This window comes from Canis lupus, chromosome 38, assembly GCF_003254725.2.
Source record: "Canis lupus dingo isolate Sandy chromosome 38, ASM325472v2, whole genome shotgun sequence".
Lineage (NCBI taxonomy): Eukaryota > Metazoa > Chordata > Mammalia > Carnivora > Canidae > Canis > Canis lupus.
Window position 1 is genome coordinate 11,534,129 of NC_064280.1, and position 21,057 is coordinate 11,555,185.

General features: G+C 37.5%; 1 protein-coding gene across 3 annotated transcripts in view; it reads left to right on the plus strand.

Moving 5' to 3' along the window:
- KCTD3 (potassium channel tetramerization domain containing 3) overlaps window positions 1-18,279 on the plus strand; it is a 55,096-nt gene extending 36,817 nt beyond the window's left edge. For 2 of the 3 annotated variants that reach the window (XM_025421010.3, XM_025421012.3), the window contains exons 11-18: window positions 2,177-2,264; window positions 2,381-2,497; window positions 4,297-4,467; window positions 8,210-8,365; window positions 12,214-12,310; window positions 15,236-15,420; window positions 15,501-15,639; window positions 16,614-18,279. In XM_025421010.3, coding sequence (XP_025276795.3) covers window positions 2,177-2,264; window positions 2,381-2,497; window positions 4,297-4,467; window positions 8,210-8,365; window positions 12,214-12,310; window positions 15,236-15,420; window positions 15,501-15,639; window positions 16,614-17,172 — 1,512 coding nt within the window. In that variant the 3' untranslated portion in view covers window positions 17,173-18,279. The remainder of the gene's footprint in view (window positions 1-2,176; window positions 2,265-2,380; window positions 2,498-4,296; window positions 4,468-8,209; window positions 8,366-12,213; window positions 12,311-15,235; window positions 15,421-15,500; window positions 15,640-16,613) is intronic. The other variant, XM_025421011.3, reaches the window with a different exon arrangement.
- The last annotated feature ends 2,778 nt before the right edge of the window (window positions 18,280-21,057 follow it).

Below are 21,057 nucleotides of genomic sequence, written 5' to 3' on the forward strand. Positions count from 1 at the left end.
GTTGCCCTGCCGCAAAACTTGTTGGCTCTGCTGAAACAGACACCTGAGCTGGGGTTAGCGCAGGTGGGTGGAAGTGGGGGTTGGTCATTGAATCTCGACATTTCTATGTAGGACACCAGAAGGCTCACGTAGAACTGAGGGTCATACAGCTTTATAGGAATCATTACTTCTGAGTTTTAGCTTTTGGTTAAATTTGTTCCTTTCACAAAGAAGGGACCCAGATGGTGCGTTGCTTCTGTACTTGGTGTACTGCCAGGCATGCCCTTCCTCTACCTCATTCATACTTGATTTTCTCAGTTTCCCGGCTTCGCTCCCTTTTCAACTTTTCCTTGATCTTTGCCCTTCTCCCCACGTAGGCCTAAGCTAAGGATCCTGCCTCCTTGCTGATGGTATCGCAGCTCTTTCTGTGCCTGTCGTTATGTGATGCTCCTTCTTCCCCTCTTTTGCCCTCAAGTTCACAAGCTCCTGCAGAGCAAGTGTGGTATCTCCCATTGCTCATCCGGGCCAGTTACTCATTCTCTCAGCTGATAGCTGGCACGTGGGAGATACTTCATTTAAATGTCATCTGTGAAGTTGCACATGCATCTCCTGCCCGGCTCTGCACAAGGAAGATTCGTTTCAATCTTACTGGCACTGCTCTAAACAACATTTTTTTTTTGTTTGTTCATTTGTTTTGTAGTAAAATTATGCCTTTTGCTTTTCTTGTAGCACAAATGCTGTCAGTTAATAATTTTTTTAACTAATTTGTTTGAGAAGTTGACTTTTTTATTTTAGTATTTGAAAAAACAAAAGTTCAAAGGAACTTTTTTATCTTACTGTTTCCTAAGAAACAGAGGTAAGGTCTTGAGCGGAAGAATGAAGATAGGGAATACCATCTTGTCAAAAACAAGGTGACAAATGGTCCAGGGAGGAAGTGCTATTTGGCAACCAGTCCATCTGTTTTCTAGCTCTAACGCTGTTCCTACTTACTGTGTGAATTTGGGCAGGCCATTTAATCTCTTCTGTGAGAGAGAAGGGGAAAGGAACCTGGTCAGATTAGGCCTTCAGTTTAATGTGGCTCTGAGCTCACAGTCTTGTGAAGAGAAAGGAGATAATCCACCGGAATTCTGAAAGGAAAGTGCTGCTGTTGGAAATAACATTTTTATTTTATTTATTGACAGAGAGCACAGGCAGGGGGACCAGTGGGCAGAGGGAGAAGGTAAATCAGGCTCCCCTCTGAGCTCTATCCCAGGACCCTGGGATCATGACTTGAGCTGAAGGCAGATGCTTCACCGACTGAGCCACCTAGGCACCCTAGAAATAAAAAATTTTTGAAAGGTTTTAAAAGGAGCTATATTATTTCCAGGGCAACATAACTTTATGCACCATGGGGGTGATTAATTGATGTTCGGGCACATTTAATAGCATTTGCTAAAATCCAATCACACGTCCTGGACAGGCAAAGCACAGCGGGGGCCTCGGCATTTGGGCATTTTCACACGTAACTTGAAAAGTTTACTTTTTCTCTGTATGTGTTTTTTGGGACTTCTTAAAAAAAAAAAAAATTGTCCTATCATTCTGCACCTGAAGCCCTGGCCCCTTGGCGGCTAGAGCTCCTCGATCTGCAAACCTGGTTAGAAAGCGGGAGGAAACGAGGCCTCCAAGTGCAAAATCACGAACACCTCTCTCCTCCTCCACCGGAGAACATATGAAAAAAAAATTGACAATATAATCCGCCCTCCCCCACCCCTTTTTTTTTCTTGGTGGCTTGGCCAAATAAAATTATGTAAGTCTTTAAAAAATATATATATATACACATATATATATGTGTATATATGTGTATATATATATGTATATATGTATATATATAATATATGTATATATATGTGTATATATATATATATATATGTACACCAGGGCGTGTATGTATGTAAATAAAGTAATTTTCTAAACCCTATTTAGTTATTAGTGGATTCTTTTTTTTACTTCCTTAAGTAATCTCCACACCCAGTATGGGGCTCCAACTCATGTGCCGAGATTAAGAGGCATATGCTTTACTGATTTAACCAGCCAGGCACCCCTAGTGAGTTTTGTTTTGTTTTGTTTTATGTTCTTTGTTTAAAAGAGTCAGATTTTGAGGAAATTGAGCAGGAAATATAAATGATAATATCTAACATCTAATAATAATCTTCATCAGGTTCAAGATGTTGTTCCTATAACAAGTTACGACACTGCTGGTTCATTCCTTCTACTGGGCTGTAACAATGGATCAATATATTACATAGGTAAGTTTACAGATGCTTACCCTGGTCCTATTTAATATGATTTTTAAAAAATAATACCTTTTTTAGTTTTAAATAGATACACTATTTTAACATTATTTAAAATTTTAATTTTTTAGATATGCAGAAGTTTCCTTTGCGAATGAAGGACAATGATCTTCTTGTAACTGAGCTTTATCACGATCCTTCCAATGATGCCATCACTGCGCTCAGTGTTTACCTCACACCCAAAACAAGTTAGTACATGGCAAACTTCTTACAAGTTCTTGACCTGTTTTTGGGAATATATATTCATTTATTGGCTTATTATACTAAAACTAACCCAGTCCTTTTTTTCGGAGAACTGCAGTTGGAAGGATATCATCTCTTAGTCTAAAGTTTATATTTGTGTTGAAGTCAAACATGACCCATAAACGAGCATAAGTTGAGATGGGAAATTAGAACTTTTCCTCTTCTGAATTATATTTAAATTATTAAAATAATGATCTGCACATTTACCTTCCTATTTATTGTAGCTGACTTTGTTTTGAAATTAGAAGCTTTTATTTTTTTAAACAGAAGTGAGAAAGCTCTTACTTAGACTGCTAGTCTCTGTTGGAAATTGCCTTATTTCTTTGGAAAACTTATAATTTGTTGTAGAAAAGGACATTTTATTTGAGGATTTACTATCTGTAGCTTTCATTCTTTCAGAGGCCATTGCAATGAAATTAATTAACAAGCTTGTTCTGTAAATTATTAAGAATTTTTATATTTTTTATATTCTACATTGAAAGATAAAACATAAATGTAGAATTTAAAGTTTATCTATCATGAAAAGAGTTACAGGAAATATTGACATGTGTCCAGTAATATTAATAAATCTGAATGTGTTCTAGAACATCATCATTTTATTGAACTCATGAAGGAAATCATTTTCATTGTGAAATAAATATTGTACTGTATGCAGATTATTTTGATTAAAATTACAGTGGGATTTCAACTATATTGTGCTAAGATGAGTCCCTAAACTACTTTCTTTGTTGATAGTCTTGTATGTTGTCATTGGCTGCTTTTGTGCAACAGTTGACAGTGTGGAATGGGAAGTTTGAAATATTTCCCATCTAGCCTTTTACAAAAGGTTTGCTGACCTCTGCTCTAGAATGAGGTGTGCTGCTTTTTTCAATCTAGTTAAAAAGAAAGGAAAGAACTTCTTTTGCAGTGGCAGGGGGAGGATGGAGTCCCCTTTTAGGTCATGAGAAGTGTTTCCTGTGGTAGTGCTCTTTCTCTGTTGAGTCAAGTATCTTCAGGTGAATCAGGAAGAACAACGATTAAAACTAAAAGGTTCTTATCTAGGAACCTTCTTAAGTATATGGGTCACTGACCTCCATTCTTTCTTTAAATATGTGGTAGAATATGGACACTTGGGTTTTTTTGTTAAAAAAAAGTCACAGGTGAACTTGACACAATGAGCTGTACATAATAGAAGAGACACCGTATGATGTAGGCAATGTAATGGGTATATTTGTTTCAGAGCTAAGTATTTTGAATCTGTTAAATGGTATGTGCCTAATTATTGAAGAATCAGTTATATAGCAAAAGTAAAAGTGAAACACATGGTCATCCTAGGCTAAAAATGATATGGAATATTGCTCTAGGAATACTATGTTATGTGAGTGGCATTCTTAGCATGGCAGATTTACTAATTATTTAAACATTTATTGACCTGCCATGTCTCAGGTACCCTGTAAGGTGATATAAATAAAAAGATGGTTGTGATTCAGTCTATATCAATAATGAGTAGAGAGAGACTTGGAAATCGAGGAGTGGGGTTGTAGTTGCTGTGATAGAGCCTAACAGACAGCCCAGGTCTATCTGGGAGGGAGGCGTGGGAAATGATTTGTAACGGAAATAATGACTTTAGTACAGCGTCTTTGCCAGGCTGGATTTGGGGCTCATAAAAGCACTGAATCCAGCTCTACTGCTTTTATCACAGGGCAGCTTTTTTTTTTCTTGTCATCCTCTAATATGCCCCCTCTCAACTTCTGACTTCGTGTAGGTGTCTCTGGTAACTGGATTGAGATTGCCTATGGTACGAGCTCTGGAGCAGTGCGAGTGATCGTGCAGCACCCCGAGACCGTGGGATCAGGCCCGCAGCTTTTTCAGACTTTCACAGTTCACCGAAGTCCTGTTACAAAAATCATGCTGTCCGAGAAGCACCTTGTATCAGGTAAAGCACTGGTGACGAGGTCTGCCTCCTGTAAAACCTTGTTGCCCTGTGTGTAATTTTCTAGACTCCTACAAATGGAAAGAATGTAAAAGCACTGCTTTATAAACAGAAAAACATACTAAATGAAATGGTAGAAAAGTTGAATAAATGAAGAAATGTTGTCTTTTAAGAATTTTTTAAAAAATTTTGCCTGGTTGTAATTACAGGGATTTAGGCAAGAGTTGACCGTATCTTTTATTTACGCTCTATTCTAGCATTTTGTTCTCATGGTATATTTTAAAATACTTAATAATCCTATTGAGGTTTAGGAAAGTTTGCCAAGTATGAATTTAATATAAGTTTGGTCGTGTTGTCTTAAGGTTTAAGGCTAAAGTTGTAGATTTATGTGTGTATTTGTTATCTCATCATTTTCTTTTTTTTTTTTAATTTTTATTTATTTATGATAGTCACAGAGAGAGAGAGAGAGAGAGGCAGAGACATAGGCAGAGGGAGAAGCAGGCTCCATGCACCGGGAGCCCAACATGGGATTCGATCCCGGGTCTCCAGGATCGCGCCCTGGGCCAAAGGCAGGCGCTAATCCGCTGCACCACCCAGGGATCCCCGTCTCATCATTTTCTAAAAATACTAAAAACTAGTAGAATGTATAAAAAGATTATTTGAAGAAAATTACATTTTCATGATTTTGTTGTTCCTTAATTAGATTTTTTAAAAAAAATGTAGATACTAATTAAATACTTAGATGACACAGATTTTTAAGCTCAATGAGTATGACACACAGAGTATGATGGTCACAGTAAAATTCTATTGATAAGATTCATTATCTGAAGATTTCTAAAAGGCTTTAATTTTATTTTGAGTCAGGTGTATCAGTAGAGCTTGCTTTTACATTAAATCTTTTGTAGATCAGTTCCTGCCTAACTTAAACTTTTTATAAGCTTTATTTTCATCTGTCAAGTTTGTTTATATGAAGACTATTCTATATTAAAAGATGATGCACCTTTCACTAATTTCCAGTCTGAGTGAGCACTAAATGGAACCATGGATGGGTGGGTGTGCTTTTATTGGTATTTGATTGTTTTGAGTATAAAGTCAGATTGTTCTGAGGATAATTATGCCCCCCCCCCCCCCCCCCCCCCCGAAACAGTCTGTCTCCTCTTTGGTTTTCATAAAGCATCTCACCTCCCTCACTGAGGAGTCTTTGTCCCATTCTTGCTGGTTCCTCCTCTTTTGCCTGGGTACTAAGGGTAGGGTTCCTCAGAGCTCTATCCTTGATTCTCCATTCTTCCTTGTCTATAGTTTTCCTGGCGACCCTTAGACTTTTTTCTGCACCTGTGACCATTTGCAGAGTTCCAAACTTGAATATCTAGTGTCTGTCTCTGGTTGTGTAGACGTGTCAAAATTAACCTGGATAAAGAGTCCTTTTGATATTTCCCTCAGAAGCCATGGTAGTCCACAATATCACCATCTGCTCATTTCCTCAAGCTGAAGACCTAGAACCACCCGCGGTTCCTCCCTTTCTCTCCTCCCGACCAGTGTGTAATCTATCAGTAAGTCCTTTTAGCTTTGCGTCAAAGTAAGTCCCAAATCTGATGCTCGGTGTCCGTTGCCGGCATACTTGGGAGCTTCTGTCATTTCTCCCCTAGATCACTGAGCTCAGTTTTTTGGCCTCCTCCTCTCTTGCCTCTCTGTGGTACAGAGAGCCAGAAATACCTTTTAAAAATGTAAACCATATCCAGTTCCCAATGGCTTCCTGATGAATGCAGGTCACTTAACTAATAGGATTCTTCCTGCTATGGTCTTGTCTTCTTGTCAAGCCTCTTTTCCTCCCTACCCTTCCTGTCACTTTCCTTAGGCTCACAACACCCTAACCCTTTGGCTTTTTCATTTCTTAAAATTGCCTCAGAACTTTGCACCACTTCCTTTCATTAGCCTGTGTTTTACCCCTAGATATTTGTTTGGCTGCACTCTTGTCATTCAGATCCCATTTCCAGTACCTTATCATGAGGCCATCCCGGCTCGATTGGCGAAACATCTGTCCAGGCCACTTTCTCTGTCATCCTCTTGACTTGTTTTCTTCATAGACTTAACACTGGGTCATTTTGCTTTGTTTGCTTGGGTATCATGTGTCTCTCTCTTCTAGAATGTGAGTTTTATAATAGCAGAAGCTGTTTTACTCTGTTCTCAACACATACCATACTTCTTGACACATAAAAGATGCAGAATAAAATGTAAAATGAGGTAATTTGATCCTGTGAGAAAATAAGACGGTTTTGCAAGGTTATTGTGATGTTTATTTATTTTTTATTTTTTCTTATTGTGACATTTAAATGACCATACTTAAACTCAGTAGTAATTGTTATCATTTTGATGGTGATGATGTTATTGCAGGAGGAGGTACCAGAGAACTGTTAAAATCTGCATTTTAACATTAAATATTTCAAGAAAAATGTCCAGTATTTTATGTATACTCAGTTACGTTGTCCTGCCACCTGGTGGACATCAATGCATATGTACATTCTTTCTCTGATAGTGTTAGTTTTCATGTCTTAAATAAAAACTTTAATGATTAATTTTAACAAAATAGCCATAATTGCCTATTGAATCACCTAAAAGTGTTTACGGTATTTTCTTTTTATTTTTTTATTTTTCTGAATCCTAGTAAGCTTAATAGTGAAATCAGGAAATTATTTTCCATGAAGCTGATTAAACAGCCTAGAACTAAATGTTTCCTTTTTCACCAGAAAGTGGCATCCTGAGACATGGGAATTTTATTACATAAGTAACAGTTGTATACTTTGAATTTTTATTGCTGTTTGTCAAAATTAAATTTCTAAAGTTTTGTTTAAAATTTGCAACTCTGGCATTTTGCCCAGTAGGAAAGGTGTGTATATAGGCAAGTGTGGATACTTCCCTAGTACTTATTGGTGAGATCATAGCTCATTGCGGATAATAACACATGCTCTAGAATCCAAATAAATCGTACTTTTCCATTAAAAAGGACACTTTTTTATTAAAGCGTGTCACAAAAGTACATTTTTTTTGCATTAAAAAGTAAATTAGTTGCTGGTTTAAATTTTTTAAAGTTGTAGCTACTTAGATCAGAAAACAGCAGAAGTCAGGTACTTGTTAGATATCTCAACATGTATCCTCTTAATGTTACCTACATGAAAAAAGCTAGACTCTCTTATACAAAAAATAGTTTCTTAAATGCAGACTCTCTTATCTAAAAATAGTCCTTAATTTTTCTTACTATGAGTAGGCAATACAAGCTTTTTGACAAGTGTAATTTATATCAGTAAATTTTCAGGAACTCATGATCTAGCTTGTTTAATATTTAACATAAGCAGAAGCAGTTGTGATATTGGAAAAAAAAAAAAACTAGGCAATTCATTTACTATGTAGTTTAGCCACAGAACAGAATAATATTCAGCATCTTTTCTCTTGCACACACTTTTTTTTTAAAAACCCTTTTTACATCTATACAGGCTACTTTTATAAGGACCCATAGATTTACTTACATACCTTATATTTGCAACAAGGTAAACTGTGTTCTGTTCTCATTTCTGTTGGCCAAGTACAGATTAAGTATCATTTTAGGATAAATATGTCATTTGCCACTCAAAATATGCTATGATCTATTTAATATAGAACACAGTTTAAAAAGTTAAAATGTGTTTATAAAAGTGATTTTGTTGGTGTTTTTATAATCTATATGTAACAACTTTTTTGTTCTCTTTCCTAGTGTGTGCAGATAATAATCACGTCCGGACATGGACAGTAACACGATTCAGAGGAATGATCTCTACTCAGCCAGGTTCTACTCCTTTAGCATCATTCAAGATATTGTCTCTGGAGGAGACAGAAAGTCATGGAAGCTATTCCTCTGGAAATGACATAGGTGGGTTAGATAATTTGGGGCATTTTCTTTTCTTTCTTTTTAAAGATTTTATTTATTTATTCATAAAAGACACATAAAGAGAGGCAGAGACACAGACTGAGGGAGTAGCAGGCTCCCTTTGGGAGCCTGTTGCAGGACTTGATCTCAGGATCCCAAGATCACAACCTGAGCCAAAGGCAAATGCTCAACCACTGAGCCATCCAGGCATTTGGGGGCATTTTCAAATACTTTGTGGGCAATGCAGAAGTAGTATGTTAACTGTGATAGAAACCTAAAGATGAGTTTCAAATATAAATTATTCAACTTAATTTTGAAACTCATTTAAAACAGAAATTTAATGTGTTGCTTACTTAGTTCTATAAATTTACAAATTATGGCAATTTTTGTTTAAAAATTGAGAGCAAAGCTTTCATCTGTTTATCATTTCCTTATTTAAATAATGTCTCCAAAAGCTAACTGCTATTTTTTTTTATTAAAAGCCACAATAGCTATGCACATTTGAAACTTGAAGGTTTTTTTCTTTTATTGCTAATAATCTGAAAATAAAATTTGAAGGTAGGAAAGAGCTGATGGTGTTATGCGCTAGCAGTTGTTTTGATGGTGTTGTAAGGGCTTTCAGGAAATGATATAGTACATCTCCATCGATATGCTCTGATTTCAGCAGAAGTATACAAAATTGGTTTGATTTGTCCCTCAGTATACCATATGACACATGCATATGGATACTCACACATATGCTCAGTCTTCACAGAGACCCATCATTTTCCCCAGGGACCCTTTTGGAAGAATCTCTACCATATATACATTGTATCTCACTGTACTTTTAATAGTTCTGCAGGGCCTGCTCATTGACCCATGTGCCTTTCTGATCCCTTTTTTAATAAGCAGAAATTATAGCACTGATGGAGAAAAGGGAGTACATGAGAGTTGTTAGAATTGTTTTGTGTGAAACATGTAAATGTATGTCCATCCAGAATATGCTCCCACAGTAATAGATTTCAAAATAGTTAATCTTTAAACAATACAAGCTACTTAGAAGAAAAAGAAACACATTCAGTTTTGTTGATTTTAACAATTGCTCTGTGACTCGGTTTTCTTTCTTTCTTTTTTTTTTTTTTTTAAGATTTTATTTATTCATGAGAGACACAGAGCAGAGACACAGGCAGAGGGGGCAGTAGGTCCTCTACAGGGAGTCCAATGCGGGACTTCATTCCAGGACCCCGGGGTCCCCACTTCAGCCAAAGGCAGACACTCAACCACTGAGCCACCCAGGTGCCCTGTGACCCACTTTTCTATGTGACATAGGCACTGGAAGTTTAGTTTTATCTCCTCAATGAATTATTTTCCTGATTTATTGGGATATAATTGACATGTTACATTGTAGAGGTTTAAGTTGTAGCATCAACAGTATTGTATTGAGTGCCTTTGCTCCAAGCATTAGAAATCTTAAAAAAAAAAAAAAAAAAATGCAGTGAACCTCAAGTTACAGTGTAGTGATGACTGGGAATAAAACGTAAACAGTTGCATGGGGCAAGGCACCCAGGGGAGGTAGTGCTAGTCTCCATGCTAGGTATTGTAGCATACCGTCTCATTTATTCTTCTTGACAATTTTATGAAGTATATTATCCCCACTTAACATTAACAGAAACTGGCACTTACTAGAAGTCTTATATGTTTGAACTAAGACTTGAACTGAGATGTAGGTATAGAATGTTTTAGGATTGGGACATTGCTGGCAGAGAAAACAGCATGCTGGAAGGAAAGAGGCCCAGAGAACCTGGCAAGTTTAGAAAATGTCAAGATCATTAGTTACTGGTTTGTGGGTAAGGATAGTAGGACATGAGACTGGGAGGAAGGGCAGGAGTCAGATCATGGAAGGTCAGATCAGAGAGGACATGTTTGGAAACAGCCCTGTAAATTACAACAGCCTTGTAAAATATTTGAAAGACAGTGGGGAGATTTTTTTCCCCCCCTTTTATAGTTCTCTTTAAAAAAATATTTTAAGAGGTAGACATTCAGGTTATTGGAACAGAATAGAAAGTCCAGTTTCAGAGGCTGCTGTGGGTGGTATCTAGATTGCAGTGGCCAGACGAGTAACAAATACTAGAGGCAGTCATGAAAGGAAGAAATAATGGAGCTAATTAGAAGGCAAGAGGTTGAGAGGCCATCTTTCTTCTTTGTTAGGATTTTATTTATTTATTTGAGAGAGAGAGAGGGAGAAGCAGACCCCCATCTGAGCGGGGAACCCAATGTGGAGCTTGATCCCAGGACTCCAGGATCATTTCTTGAGCTGAAGGCAGATGCTTAACCAACTGAGCTGCCCAAGCATCCCACCACCTTTCTGATTCTCTCCTCCCCTCTTCACCATTGAAGATAGCCAACACCCGAGAACATTTTGTGTTCTGAATGAAAGGAGCCAATTTGGGGAGAGGAGTTGGCGAACCTCTAAGTGGGAGGGAGGTGTGGATAATTAACTGAGGTATGAAGAGTAAAGTTACATGAGAATCTCGCATGAAGGTAAAGATTGAAAAGAGAAGAGTTCCAGAGCCTTCATTCTTAGTTATTTTATTCATCACTATTTTGACTTTGGTTACGGGTTATTAAATGAGGACTATCATTTCATCTCAATAGAATCAGACTTCAGAAAATTGTCCAGTAACTGAGCAACTGTATAGCTTAGAGGGGAGCCAGACATCTTGGGTGAGAACTCCAATTCCACTAGGTAGGACCTGTGAGATCTTTGGTTAACTAATCTCTTGATGCCTTACTTTTCTCATCTGTAAAATGAAGATAATAATAGTGTATCCCTTATGTGGTTATCGTGATGATTAAAATGAGTTACCTGCAAAGCATTTACTGTGGCACATGGTAAGCATAATATGGGTATTTGCTAGCTAATCAAGAGGTTCCATTTATTAATGAGGTATGATTCATATAAGGTAAAATTATATCATATATCACATACTATTTGTGAATAATGAGTTGGCATTTTAGCTAATGAGTGTGATAACGAGAATTACTAGAATTTTTAAGTTTTATATGAAACACTTTTTTTTTTTTTTAAGATTTTTTATTTATTTATTCATAGAGACAGAGAGAGAGAGGGCAGAGACACAGGCAGAGGGGGAAGCAGGCTCCACGCACGGAGCCTGACATGGGACTTGATCCTGGGTCTCCAGGATCAGGTCCTGGGCTGAAGACGGCGTTAAACTGCTGTGCCACCGGGGCTGCCCGAAACACTTTTTTTCATATTCAGAATCTTTCTGAAACATGAGCTATTTACCTGCCTTGCCAAGTACAATCACGTAAAAATAATTGAATCTTTCTTTTTAGATTAAAAACTTTGCAGGATGCAATAGGCTTCTGATTAAGTAAATTCTGTGTAATGAAGTTGCACTTTATTTCTTTGAGATTTTGCATTTGGCTTTGCAAAAAAAGTAAAATCCATACATAAAGTAATTTTATTTATATATCCTTTTTCTGAAGTTACAAGAAACTGAGCACGTTCTTAAAGATACTACATGTAGAGCCTATATTTTAACAAGCCTCATTCTAGTACTGTCGTGTAGTCTTATGCAAATTAATGCCTTCCGCTTTGACAGCCTTACTGCATAAAATATAACTCGAAATATTACGTATTTCTTTTGAAAATGTTTAATGCAAGTTGGAGTACTTGGAGTACTGCATTTCGTGTCTGACTTGGACATGGAATACACAATGCCACATATTGATAGGCGTGAAAAAAAAAATTTCCCCCCCTTTGGTATTGATATTAACGTCCATTTTGTTCAGTGAAACCAACTGAATTTCAGTTAAGTTCTTTTGACATTGTCTGTTTTCTGACCAAGGGCCTTTCGGAGAGCGAGATGATCAACAGGTGTTTATCCAGAAAGTTGTTCCCATTACCAACAAACTGTTCGTAAGACTCTCATCTACTGGGAAAAGGTAAAACTTTACTACTATAGAGGTATTATATTCAGAAGCAACTTTTGTCTTAAAAAACCTATTGAATGATTTGGTGTATTGATATAAGTACTACCAGAAACAAATTGTTGGAGAAAGAAATCTAGTCCTTACCTTGTGATCATTTTAACTTAAAATCAAGGCAGTCTATTTAGTGCTTATATTCTAGGATTTATTTAAGATTTTCACTGATGCTGTGGACAGTTAAGAAGGACCAGGATAGAGCAAGAGCCCATGAATTTGATGGCAGACAGCTGAACTAAATTCTAATTTTGGCACTTGCTCTTACTAGCTATATAAATTCACTTGTTACTTTATTTTCCTGAGCCCCAGTTTCTTTATAAAATAAGGTTCACCTGTCTTGGAAGGATGTCAAAAGATAAAATGAGTTAAAAACCGGAAATAATCTTGTGTAGCCCCTGACACTAACAGATGCACAATAGAAGCTAGTTTCCCCTTCCTTTTCCATTTGAGTGAAATTTTAATTCTTTTTAGTTATTACATATAGCTTCAGATTGAGCTATACATTTCTTTTCTTTAAAAACATAGGATTTTTTGCATGCCAAACAGGTGAAAACGGTAGAATTCCTAAGAGAAGTCATTAAGGAGGTTATGGGTTTTCATATTAATGTGACTAACACTGCTGATATTGTTCAGCATATGATCTTTAATTTAATATTTTAATGAATAATCTCTTGGAGATATATTTTCTTTCCAACAAAGTCCATTGCAGTAGTCATCAGGAATTGTAAAATGAACGGATTCCAGAAAATGATTTTTATGTACTAAACCATCTTTTTGTCACTTGTTTTAAAAGAAAATGTATTAGAAGCCTGCAATGTAGTTAGAAGTTAAATTATCATCTTGAGAAATGTTAAAATCTTTGTGATTTATTGTGTTCTCTGCATATTCAGTGAAGGTGGGTGCCAAACACTTATTAAAACTGCTGCATAACATCCTATAATGATGTAGTATTTCATATCCTTGTTCAATTCTAATGTCTTCCTTTTCTGTTAAAGATTTATTTACTTATTTTAGAGAAAGAGAGTGCAAGCAGGAGGGGGAGGGCAGAGGGAGGGGGAGAGAGACCTGAGCAGACTCCACACTGAGTGTGAAGCATGATGAGAGATGCTTAATCTCATGGCCCGGAGACCTGAGCCTAAACCAAGAGTCATAAACCCAGGCGCCCCTCTTCTGTAACTTTATATAGTAGCAGTGTGTTCTAATCAGTTATGACCTCTGTATGACAAAACAAATTTTGTAATATTTTCATTTACAATTCCAGAGGAAACGTTTATGAAAATGAGAAATTGCTTTGTAGAATTAAATAGGAAATCAACCCTTTATGAAGCTGATGTGAAGCAGAGCTTCTGTTTAAAAACAGGTCAGATTGTTAATAGTGAGAAGTTAAATGAACAGGTTTTTTTGAAAGTGGGCAGCAGCGGGGACGCCTGGGTGGCTTCGCGGTTGAGTGGCTGCCTTTACCTCAGGGCGTGATCCTGGGTCCAGGGATCAGGTCCCATGTCGGGCTCCCTGCAAGGAGCCTGCTTCTCCCTCTGCCTGTGTCTCTGCCTCTCTCTCTCTCTCTGTGTCTCTCATGAATAAATAAATACATAAATCTTAAAAAAAAAAAAAAAAGTGGGCAGGGAAAAAACTTTGTCAACATTTTAAAGGAAGAAGTAATTCTAAGGAATCTAGCCCATGGGAAAAACAAAAAGTGAAATCATGTTTGTTGTCAAGCACATAGATGTATATTGTTTTATTTTACTTTATCTTAAGTGTAAGTAATCTAAAGGAACCTTAGTGCTTAAGACAAAATGACAGATTTTTTAACCTGAATATAATACCTATAAAAACAGTTATAGTAAACTTTATACTCAGTGGTGAAATATTGAAAACGTTTCTCTTAGATTGAGAATGAGACTAGGATAGCCTCTATCACTGTATGTAGGCATCTAGTAATTAACCCTCGCCTATCATTTTTTTGCCCTGCCTGCTAGGAAGCTCAGCTATGCTTCATACTCTACTTTTATGTTTCTCATATTGAGAAGGATTTTCCCTTCCTCCTTTATTTTTTGACCTTGCATTTGCCTGGTACTAATTGTTCTTAATTTTTTTTTAATAAGCCCCCTCGTTTTGAAGTAGTCTGGGATAAATAATTCAATCAAGTACAATTTAGTCAACTCTTACTTGACTTTGGCAGATCATTTGCTAACATTATTTCTTGGTTTCCTAATTTGTCAAATGTGGATAATAATTGCTCTTTCTCAGGTTCTTTTATCTTTATGAAAATCAATGAAATAACCCTAAAAATGCTTTGAAAAAGTTAAGAATATTATCCTAATGAAGGTTGCTACTTAGACTTCTCCATGCAGCTTTTTCTTTTTCTTTTTTTTTTTTTTAAAAAACCTATTGAATGATTTGGTTTCAGACTTAAAATTTGCACATAAATTTTAAATGACTTCTCAAGATCTATCTATCTTTCTTTCTTTCTTTCTTTCTCTCTCTCTCTCTTTCTCTTTCTTCTTTCTTTCTTTCTTTCTTTCTTTCTTCTTTCTTTCTTTCTTTCTTTCTTTCTTTCTTTCTTTCTTTCTTTCTTTCTGCCTTTTTAGTTTTGTAACTTTCTTTTAAAGAATTACTCAATTCCCATTAAGGTTCTTTCTGGTTTTCTTTTAAGGTTGACTTAAATTATTTGCATTATTTCAGTTATTTAAATACATTGTTTTATAAGAGCCTATGTTCTACATTCAAAGAAATAAGGCTTGAATTTTATTTTTGTCAACCTGCCTTGAGCTTTTTAAATGTTTTACATATATGGAATACTCATAAGTAAGTAAGTAATTTCAAAAATCTGAATTATAAAGTGTTATTTGTTCCCCATGGTTTACAACTACATATCTTTTGCAGAATCTGTGAGATCCAGGCTGTTGACTGTACAACAATATCCTCATTTACAGTGAGAGAATGTGAGGGGTCCAGTAGGATGGGCTCCCGGCCAAGGCGCTACTTGTTCACAGGCCATACAAATGGCAGCATTCAGATGTGGGATCTGACCACTGCTATGGATATGGTTAACAAAAGTGAAGATAAGGGTAGGTTCCATGTGGAAAGTTGTTTGTCACAGGGTAAGCTTTTGACATAAGTGATGGTAATTAGTGTGTGTTTTCCTAAGATGTAGGTGGTCCAACTGAAGAAGAGCTGCTCAAGTTACTGGATCAGTGTGATCTGAGCACATCTCGCTGTGCTACTCCTAACATCAGTCCAGCAACTTCTGTGGTTCAACACAGCCGTCTCCGTGAATCAAATTCTAGGTAGGTTAAAGAGTTGTATATTGCCTCATAAGTTCAGTTGATTGCTTTTTGGGAAATTGGCTAAGATGTAATCACATAGTTGTTGAAAGCCATGTTGTTCAAGGTACATTTTTAATTCAGACTTTATGTTGATACTCTAAAATTTTTTTTCTAATTTCTCATCTACAAGCATATCTGATAGAAAAATATTTTTCCCTTTAACTTATTTTGTGAATCACTGCCAATCTGGATGCCTATTATGTGATCAAGAATTTATTTAAAGGAAATTAGAAAAACCACATGTCACCTTGGATTGTATATGGAACTTTTTTGTTCCTATTGCCTTAGGGACATATTAATTAAAGGGATTACATCATCTGTCTAATCTTATATTTAGTTATTCTGCACTTTTAATATAGTAGCATAGTATATCTTCTAGTTAGAGCACATTTTAAAAAACCAAAATTTGGGATGCCTGAGTGGCTCAGTGGTTGAGTGTCTGCCTTCAGCTCAGGGCGTGATCCCGGGGTCCCGGGATCGAGTCCCACATTGGGCTTCCTGCATGGAGCCTGCTTCTCCTTCTGCCTGTATATCTGGCCCTCTCTCTGTGTGTCTCTCATGAATAAATAAATAAAATCTTAAAAAAAAAAAAAGCCAAAATTTGAACTAAAGACCATGTATTAAGTTATATCAGTTCTTCCTTGGTTTTAAAGAGTTTCTCCTCCCTAGCTTTTTTCAACTATTCAGAAATCCAGCTAGACTGAATATATGTATGATGTATTATTTGCTTTGGTAATTTGATACACAAATACACACCTGCACACACACTAGTATATAACATAGAGAGTACTTAAGTAAATTTTTATATGTAGAAATAAGGATATGTCACTCTGCGTATAATCAAATAATGTCTCTTCATTGGTCATTAATGAGATGTGCCCCTGAAAAATCCCAGGAAGAAATCTGAATTATAATTTTTGAAAACTGTATTTCAGCCTCCAGCTCCAGCACCATGAAGCCACCCATGAAGCAGCGACATACGGTTCCATGAGGCCTTACAGAGAGAGCCCTTTATTAGCAAGAGCGAGGAGAACTGAGAGCTTTCACAGTTACAGGGACTTCCAGACTGGTAATGTGAACAGAAATGTAGAAAGAGCTGTCCCTGAAAATGGTAACTCTGGGCCAATACAAGCAGAAGTAAAGCGGGCAACAGGGGACTGTAATGTGTCAGAGAGAAAGTCTCCTGGAACAGAAATGAAAAGTTTGAGAGAATCAGATGGTGGATTGGAAGTGCATAAAATAGCTGAAGGTCTAGAATCCAAGAAAAGGTCCTCAGAAGAAGAAAATGAAAATAAAGCGGAGTTGCGGAAGAAAGGGGGATTTGAAGGAGGAGGATTCCTGGGAAGAAAGAAAGTTCCCTACCTGGCGTCATCACCGAGTACTTCTGACGGAGGGACGGACTCACCCGGTACTGCATCCCCATCTCCTACGAAGACCACTCCATCTCCTCGGCATAAAAAAAGCGATTCTTCAGGTCAAGAGTACAGTTTGTGAAAACTCACCAAAATAATAAATAATTGTTTGTTAATTTAGATGAAAGTTCATAACTTTACTGGATTTCAGTACATTAGCTTTTACACCAAAACTTGACAAATTTAAACTGGAGTTCATGGAGTCTCTTTTTAACAGAATTGCCTGGAGTAAGGAGAGAAAACAATTTTATCTCTTTTGACCTTTTGGAAAGTTTTTGATTCTTTTTTTTTTCTTACAAGTGCATTTAACAGATCATTTGTAAAGCAAGAGTCCATTTCAGTGTTTAGCTACTCTGGATTTTGGAAGCAAAGTACCAAGTCTTAATAAGATGAGCGTCTTTAAAGGCATAGGGACCAACAGATTGTGTTCCTAATCTTGGTTATGTTTGAGATTTTCTCGCATTGTTATGTTAAGTGAATCACATTAAATCTCTTTGGATAGTCTCCCAACACTTCTTATGATTGCCACGTGTTTACCAGGTAATTTAATGAGGTGCTATGTTTGTGAAAAAATACCGAATTCAAAAACACTATTGATGTTGAACAGCAGATTACACTGTGTAGTAAGCAGTCCCTTTGGTGTTTTTTTCAAATCTTCGGTCATTTTCTGATTCTCATTCTTGGAGTTCTTAAATCTTAGCAAGTGTCACCAACATTAAATACTCAAAGTCCATTTAAACTTTCTTTAAGGTTGGAGTAATTGTCTGTGTTTGAACAGATGAAATAAAAATAATAATCAAGGCTAGAGCTTTGAGTGTCCAGAAGGAAAACTGTACTAATTGTCTGTCTTGTTTTATTTAGGGGCCACCATGCCCACCCCGCCCCCCGCTGCCGTTAATAACGAAGATTATTAAGTATGAATGTGGCCATTTTGTTAAGTTTTTGAGACTGCAGTTCTCAACTTTTGGTTAAAGGTTTTGGCTGCTGTACAAATGTTATTTTAAGATATATTTCGAATTGTGACAACAAACATTTTTTGTACTTTTTTTTCATTGGAATAATTTTCAAGTTTCTGCAAATAGGACAACTGTAAATTTAAAGCATTAAGCATTTATTGGTGGATAATGTATATATTCCCCTTCCAAGAAATGTAAGTGAGTGAAATTGAAATAAATTCTTTAAAAGTTTACTATATTGCTAGTGGTTTCACAACACTTCTCTTGTATTTTATTTATCAATTAAGTCTAATAAAAATGATTAAGACTCTGTGTTCTCGGTTAAAGAGTAGTTATGCTGTTTGAAGTACACCTGCAGGAGTTGGTTCGTGTCTTCTTTCCGAGGTAAGAAGTGGGGAGGGCGGAGAGAGTGGAACGTGCATGAAGGCTGCCTTACATGGTCACTAGGGGAAGCGTCAGGTACAACATCACTGCCATATTACTAAGGATTTGCCATCCTCTCCAGCCTTCTTTCTCATTATCAGTCATGTAGAAGGTGGGTGGGCAAGTAAGAAAATGAACAAAAAAGTCGAATTTACCCAGCCTTTTCCAAAAGTGAAAGGCCATGACTGAGGGAGGGGCTGGGGGAAACTATTCTATAGTAAATCCCCATAGAAAGGCAACCCACTCGAGCACGGGTTGCAGTGTACCACGAGTCCGATCTCCTTTTTTCTCTCACAAGAGTCTGAACCTGTGGCAGGGGTTTGAGGCTACTCTGGCACTTTGTAACCTTGAGCAGATTATCCCTGCTAGGCCTACGCATTTTCCTCACACCTACCTCATTCGGGTTTTTGTGACCGAAAGAAAAAACTTGAGCTGAGTCCATATACTTCGTGTTTGATGAAGAACGAGAACAGAATTCTAATTCTCATGATGAGTTTTGCAACTAATTCTGTACTTTTAAGTCCTCAGAAGTACTGTCATGCCAGTTGGGTGGGTACTGTTACCCTCATTTCCGAGATGAGATCACTGAGGAGAAGTAACGTAGCCACAAGGCTTCGTCAGCTACCAAGCCAACTTTTGAAGCCAAGTCGGCCCGTTTCAACTGTGTTCTAGTTCCTGGCCTTCTCATCTAGACGGATAACCTCGCAATCACCTCAGGTTGTGTGTGCACATGACACGCCCAGGCCTCCCTCCAGACCTGTTGAATCCGAATCTGGTGGGTGGGACTCCCCCTCTGAAAAAAAGCTCCACAGTTGACTAAGGTACATCCGATAGTTGAGAGAGTACCGAGAACATCCTGTTTTCTTCAGTGGGCTCCCCTTCATCATCATGAGCTGTTAGTGTTTCAGAAACCAAACTTGGTTTATTTAAGATTTTATTTATTCGTGAGAGACACAGGCAGAGGGAGAAGCAGGCTCCATGCAGGGAGCCCGACGTGGGACTTGATCCCGGGTCTCCAGGATCAGGCCTGGGCCAAAGGCAGATGCTAAACCGCTGCGCCACCCAGGGATCCCCCAAACTTTGTTTACATTGAAAAATTAAGCAAACTGTCCTGAGATGAATTTACATATCTGTGCATTGGAAATAAACTACTCATTGGTGACATAATTAAGTTCTTATCACTGAGTTATTCCATCCGGCCTATGTTTTATTTACAGGTTGTTCAAGTTGAATTATACTGATGCCAACATGATTTTTAGATCAGCATGAGGTACACTGACAAATTCAAATTGAGGTTTTCCATTTAGTGGAAATGACAACAGATCATGTCCAAGTACAGTTTTTGACAGAGCTTATAGAAACATCGCTGCGCACTCTAACCGAACAGCTAACCTCAGGAGTAACAGTAGTTCTGAAGCCGAGAATGTGGCTCCTGCAAGTGGTAAGACCTGTGTCAGGAGACTTAGAACCAGTTGAAAGCGATTTGTAGAGAACTGCTCGCCGTTTGCTCCGTACAGGAGAAGTGGTGCCAGGAGGACAGTCCCTGGGCACAGCCTATGGCTCCAGCCCACGAGTTCTTCTACGTTGTTTTCCATCCCCGGCTCTCGACTCTGGAGCACACCGATGCCCAGCCGTGTGGCAGGCAATGGACTCAATCTCTAGGGACGAGTCTATGCTTACATGAGGCTTGGCACACAATACCGTTTAAAATAACAAAATCCTGGGCTTCTCTGAAATGCATAAAAGTAAGGTTAAGAGTGTGGCAGGGGGCAGTGTCCTTGGTGGGAGCCATCCAGGCTTTTTTGTCCAGTTATGGGATCGAAATGTAAATGATGCAGCTAAATGAACTCATAACTAAATGTCTAATTCGATTAAGTGGAGAATGATTTAATATCAAATCCCCCCAGTTCTCTATTTGTGTTAAGTTTACAAGCCGTGATAAAGGTACGTAATTTTTCAAAATGAGGAAGACCTCAATCTCCTAAATCCACCTGTGACTAGCAACTCGTATTTGCAGAAGAGAACACCAAGGATAAAGATGCAAATTTGACTGGAAAAGACCACTTTTTCCCTCTATACCTCAGGCAGCTCGTGTGAATCAGAAACTCAGCCGTGGTGAAGGCTCACTTGTGCCAGCTTTCAATGCCCACTTGACCCAGGATCAACAAATGGAATTAAAACCAGTAAAAATTAGCCAATCCTGTGTTTCCATTTTAGAATGTATAAAACTTTTGGCGAGGAAAAAAAAAGTCTTAAAATTTGTACATCCACTGCCCAGCGTGCACAGTTATTTCAGATTTGTTTGCCTATAGTAGTTCCAACAAGGGAGCAGAACTTCTGTTTAATACTGGTCTGTGCTTTTGACACTAAGAGTTGGCAAGTTTTGTCGGGAGTCCATCGATCTGAGGAGCTGTTCTTCCACAGATTTGGTTAGAGTCCCCGTAACCCCGAAGCCCACAATCTGACTTGTGTTGAACCAGAATAAGGTTATCCCTTTTTTTTTTTTTTTTTTTTTTACGAATTTTTGCCAGTTCAGCTTTGGGGGAATCTACGTCCCTTTGGATTAACTCACAAAATCCTTCCGAACA